The sequence below is a fragment of the Fulmarus glacialis genome, unplaced genomic scaffold, assembly GCF_000690835.1.
Source record: "Fulmarus glacialis isolate BGI_N327 unplaced genomic scaffold, ASM69083v1 scaffold24121, whole genome shotgun sequence".
In the NCBI taxonomy this organism is placed as follows: Eukaryota; Metazoa; Chordata; class Aves; order Procellariiformes; family Procellariidae; genus Fulmarus; species Fulmarus glacialis.
In genome coordinates this window covers 30,103-35,529 of record NW_009191390.1, presented here as the reverse complement: position 1 = coordinate 35,529, position 5,427 = coordinate 30,103, and the positions used below count along the sequence as shown (strand labels likewise).

The window sequence follows — 5,427 nt, the reverse complement described above, 5'->3', positions numbered from 1 at the left end:
ATAGTTGTTCTTGTTCTGCATCGGCGACGAAGATGCAAAAAGAAACAAGCGGATGAACAAATGAGGGATAGTAGCCCAGTTCACCTTCAGTACAGCATGTATGGGCATAAGACAACACACCACACAACAGAGCGCCCAGCTACAACTCTCTATGAGCAACGTATGGTTACTCCCATGGTTCAGGTCTACCGCAGCCCATCCTTCAGCCCCAAGCATACTGAGCAACAGGAGGAGGGAAGTGAGAAGGAAGCCAACGATTCCAAACATCTCCGACGAAGTCTTCTGGAAAGAGAGAATAATTCACCTCTTACAGGTTCAAATGTCAAATATAAGGCTACAGATCAAACTGATGAATTTCTGTCTTTTCAGGATGCCAGCTGCTTGTATAGAAACATTCTCGAAAAAGAGAGAGAACTGCAGCAACTAGGGATCACAGAGTACCTAAGAAAAAATATTGTCCAGCTCCAGCCTGATATGGAAGTTCATTATCCTGGAACACATGAGGAGCTGAAGCTAATGGAGACACTCATGTACTCCAGGCCAAGAAAGGTTTTTCTAGAACAAACTAAAAATGAATATTTTGAACTCAAAGCTAATTTACATGCTGAGCCTGACTACCTGGAAGTCCTGGAGCAGCAAACATGAAGTCATAATACATTGGGCTGGGGCTGAATTTGTGTGATTTTATTTTAAGTTGGAACCATTGTAAATAAAAGTGCCTTATAATAACATGTCAACAGTCAGAACTTAAGCACAGCAGTAATCCTAGAAAAAAAAAAAAAAAACTCAGGGATCACTGTGGGAAGCCATGGGGTTTTGTGCAGGCAACATGTCTCACCCCAAGTTAAACATGAACTTTGTGTGATTGAACTGTGGGAGGAAGGTTGCTTATTGCAATATTCCTCAACATTTTAAAAAGGTTTGTACAGCACTCTCCATTCTATACCCAACCTATGGGAAAATATTTGTTACCTTTACTCTTTCTTTTTTCCCTCAATTTAATTAGATTCCTTTTTTAAAAAAACACCTGTGTTTGTAGTTATAAGGTTAGAGTGTATTGGTTAGGTTAGTACATGCACTGCATACAGACCATTATCTACAACTACATCTAATATACCCTTATAGTAAATATGAAAGGACTTGAAATGTTGTCATACTAAATGTCAGTTAAAAAAAACCAAAAAAAAAAAAAAAACCCAAACAAAAAACCACAAAAAGAAAAGATTTTTGTGTATGCACCCAGAGCTTGCAAATATTTAGATTTTTTATGTGGAACTTCATCATATGCATTCTGTATCAGTATGTGGAAGGAAAAATATGTAACTATGTTTACCCAACATCTTCAAAGAAGAAAAAAGCAAGCCTTTTGCTACTTTCCCTATCTGATAGCTTTACCTAAGTTTGGACAATCTTTTCTTGAGCTGCTGCTATAAAATATTGTGCATCACTGGTGTTTCAACTCATAATCCTGGGCAATTTGAAAAGCTACTGAGAATCAGCTGTAAATATGTTACTGTGTTTAATAAGTTTGATTTTTTTATATATCTATATATAAAAATAACTTCTGTGCTGGCTTTAAATATTCTTGGAGAAAATGAGTTTGCTGTGGCTAGGAACTTCCAAGTGCAAATACAGGTTCTTTCCCACCCTACCCAAAACCAACTCCCAGACAGAATAACTGCAACAATACACACACACGATGAAGAATAATAGTATTTAGCTGTTTGTACAAAAATATGTTATATTTTCTGAAATTAGAAGAAAACAAAGTGTTGTGGGAAAAATAAGTAAAAAAAAAGTAGAACACTGCAGGTTTATTTTTGCAATGAATTCTAGCTAGATTTATATTTACTATTTATTCTGTATAATTTTGTATTTTTTTTCAATTCACAAGAAAAGAAAAAGCTTATTCCTGGCTGCCTTTCAAGCAAATCAAGGAACTTCTCTCTATCAATGAAAAAGAAATAAAGAGTTTTTAAAATGTCTTTTTCTTAAAGGTCACTTTTTAAAGAAGGCAGCAACTTTTGCATGCGCAAGTTTAAAATTGTTTGGGAATTAAACAGAATGCTTCTCACTCTTGTCATGTGGGCAGAAGCATCTTGTCCAGAGTGCTGTAAGGCCATTCAATTTCTGTGCATGACTGACATGGTGCCAAAACACAAATTCTGACCTGCATTTATCTTCCTCTAAACAAATCTTTTGTAAACTGACTATGCATAAACTTTTTTTTTCTAATTTCTATTTGAAGAGTGAAAGATCAGCTTAATTACTACATGTCTACATATGTATGCTAAACTTAGCATTGAAGTCTTGATAAAGTAAAAAGATATATTCTTTAGTTCAGCTTACTGTTGATGTCCTACCTATTTGTGTACACAAATGTGACTTCTTCATATTCTTTCTACTAAGTTTCTGACAGAAAATTTTCCTATACTACATACGAAAGTCAGATTCTCAGTTCTTTCAAATTTGTGTAGAGATAATGACTTTGATGGTGCTATACTAATTTCTGTAATATGAGGATCTGACCATATGTTGTTTCTGTTACCAAATCAACTTTCTTATTAATATTTTTGAGGTGTCATCAATTTGCTATGGAAGTCAAACTTGTTGGCTTCCAAAAATCAAAATGTCAGTTATTAGAGAATAAGTATTACTTCCTCTTTCTATGACTGAGAATAATTTAGTTCAGAAAACCTGTGTATTTAGGAGGATTAGGAAGAGTCAATCTGGTGACAACATATTTGTTTCATTGCTATCTTTATTCCGGACAACTAAAGATAATGTTAAGTATTACTTGTGCAGGTAAGGGTGAGACAAAAGGGAAAATGCAGCTACATTAACTTTACATTAAGTTAGGTATCTAGTGTTATTTTAGCTGTCCTTGCACATTCAGGACATGTGAATGGGCTTCATGGACATGCCATAGAACCTATGGGAACCCATGCCCTGATGTGGAGGAGCAACTGGATCCCAGGTGGGATGGTTTAAAGCCTCAAAATGATACTAGATGTCTACATTTAAACAATTTAGTTTCACACAGAAAAAAAAATCTAAGTAACTTTATTATTTGAAATAATTAAGGTCCAATGAAAAATTAAATTCAGTCAATGGAAATGACACTAGAAACCTTTGAATATTGAATCAGACCTGCTAATATTGTTCTTTTTCGAATTCTCAAAGATCTCAAATTAGTGTAGAGAAAAAAACCACAGAATAAATATGTGCATGGTACTTGATAATAGAGTTTAGTATTTCAGTGTCTTTCATTTCAGTAGTTATTTCCATTAGTAAAAAATGAGTGTAAAAATAATACCCTGCAATTGGCAAGATGCAGTGAAATGATGATTCAGGCCCTCAGGCTTAGATTTAAGAGAAATAGCTTCAGACTAAAGACAATTGCCACATGCACAGATGTCACTTTGCTTAGCTGCTAACAGTTACTTGGCAGAATGTTGAGGACAACTGTGTGGCAAAACATTCTTCATTGCAGTCTCAAAGCATCAGAAAGAAGAGTGAGCTAAATTCATGTCAAAGCAACTCAGTTGTACAGCTGTATCAGAGCATTGCTCAGCAGAATTAAAGAGAGCTTTAGCTTTTAGCTTTCCCTCAGCAGGAGGATTCACATCATTCCTTATATAAGGGTAACTGTACTGTGTGGCAGTCTGTAACTGCAAGTGGTTTTGCAGTATCCAGGAATCACTAGAATGTGGCACTTTCCTATCATCTGTCCCTACTGGACTACCACGTAATGAAAGTTTGTGTGATGAGGAAAGAGAGGTCTGCCTATAACCTTACCTCTTAATAACATTCTCAGACAGTGATTTTCCAGCTATGAGGAAACTTTATATTGCCAAAAAGGGGTAAGAATTTGGCCTTATATGATTATTCTTCAGCTGAAGAATATAAATATCTGCTGATACAATTAAAGTCATGACATAAGGAAGGTATCACGTACAAAGAAAGAAGGATGCAATATCAGTTTCTAAAAGTTCCTTGGAACGTTTTCATTATAACAGGTAGAAATGTGTCCTTAATGTTATTGGTGTTTGTGGAAAGTTGGGAGGGGTATTCAAAATTTTTTTTGTTAAAACCAGATTCTCATATTTATTTATTTTTTTCCGGTGACAGGCACGGTTAAGTGGTTTGATACATTTCACTTAGCTAGAATAATGGAGGTTGGAAGGCAAAGCATGTTTGACAGTCTGCAACAAAGTGGATCCATTTTTCTCCTGTCAGCACGATAGTTTAATTGAGTGCAAGAACAGTGCTTCGTCAAGCACACTGGTGTACGTGGCAGCTATGTTATTGTTGTTAGGGTGCGTCAAGGTAACCACCACTACCGTTTTTCCCCTCACATTTGAGTGAAGAAAATACATTAAATAACACCATAGACCTGTTCTCTAAATAAACAGATATTAAAGCAATTTATTGCACTTTTTTAAAAAAACTTTTTTTATTTTTTCAACTTCATAAAAGTTGAATGCATTTCTCTTTCTTTTTCTCCCTGCTACAGGTATTTTTCACACAGACTTTTAGTACTGATACTTGAATATATTACTTGCAGTGATGCTTCTCTAAGCTTCTGAACAGAAAAAAAAAAACCACCCCCCTGCCCCAAAAATCCCTTCTGGCAAAACCTATAAATTTACATATAAATCAGGGTATTTGCCTATTCAGAAATGGACCAATATTTTCACACATTATTGTCCATTAGAATGACAGGTCAACCTTTGTGTAACCAAATTCCAGGCTGAAAATGAGTTCACACTTTTTGTCAATGATGTGTAAAAGCTACCAGATTCGAATCCAAAACGTTTTTACCTGCAGACATTGTTTCTCTGATTGGAATCCAAGGATCAGGTTTTGGCCCCTCTTTGCATGACAAAGAAGTCCCCAATATGACCCCAAATAGAGGATGCTTACAATGTGCCATTTACTTACCTACATAAAGATTACTAATAAAGATTACAGTATGCTAAACTGAAAAGATAAGTTTGACTGGGATGGCAAACCATCTTATAAAGATCCATTTCTGGTGTGTTAATAAAAAAAAGGTATTTACCACAAATAAAACAATTTCACAGGATAAAGTAATAGTGGCAAGGTAAAAATGGAGACTGAATCTCAAAGTCATCATCAGAAGGGATTCTGGATTATCATTCTGAGGATACCATTATACTATATACTACAACAATATACTTTATCAGCCACACTAACATAATCTGCAAGTTTCATGTAGATGCACTGAAATCATCATAAGGGAAAAAAACAATCAAGCACTTGTCTTAATTCAAAAGATCAGCTGAACAATTTTCTTAAAACTGGCACATTTCTCTTCTCTTGTGGTCCCCAACACAGAATACCTTCATTTCCATTGATGAATTTCCTGCTCAGCCATAGAGAGCTCTCTGGCAGTACAATCTA

General features: G+C 35.3%; 1 protein-coding gene across 1 annotated transcript in view; it reads left to right on the top strand.

The window, feature by feature from the left end:
• Nucleotides 1-1,020, top strand: part of SLITRK6 (SLIT and NTRK-like family, member 6) — a 6,931-nt gene extending 5,911 nt beyond the window's left edge. Inside the window, exon 3 of the mRNA XM_009586684.1 lies at nt 1-1,020. This exon is cut by the window's left edge and continues 161 nt beyond it. Coding sequence (XP_009584979.1) covers nt 1-645 — 645 coding nt within the window. The 3' untranslated portion in view covers nt 646-1,020.
• The last annotated feature ends 4,407 nt before the right edge of the window (nt 1,021-5,427 follow it).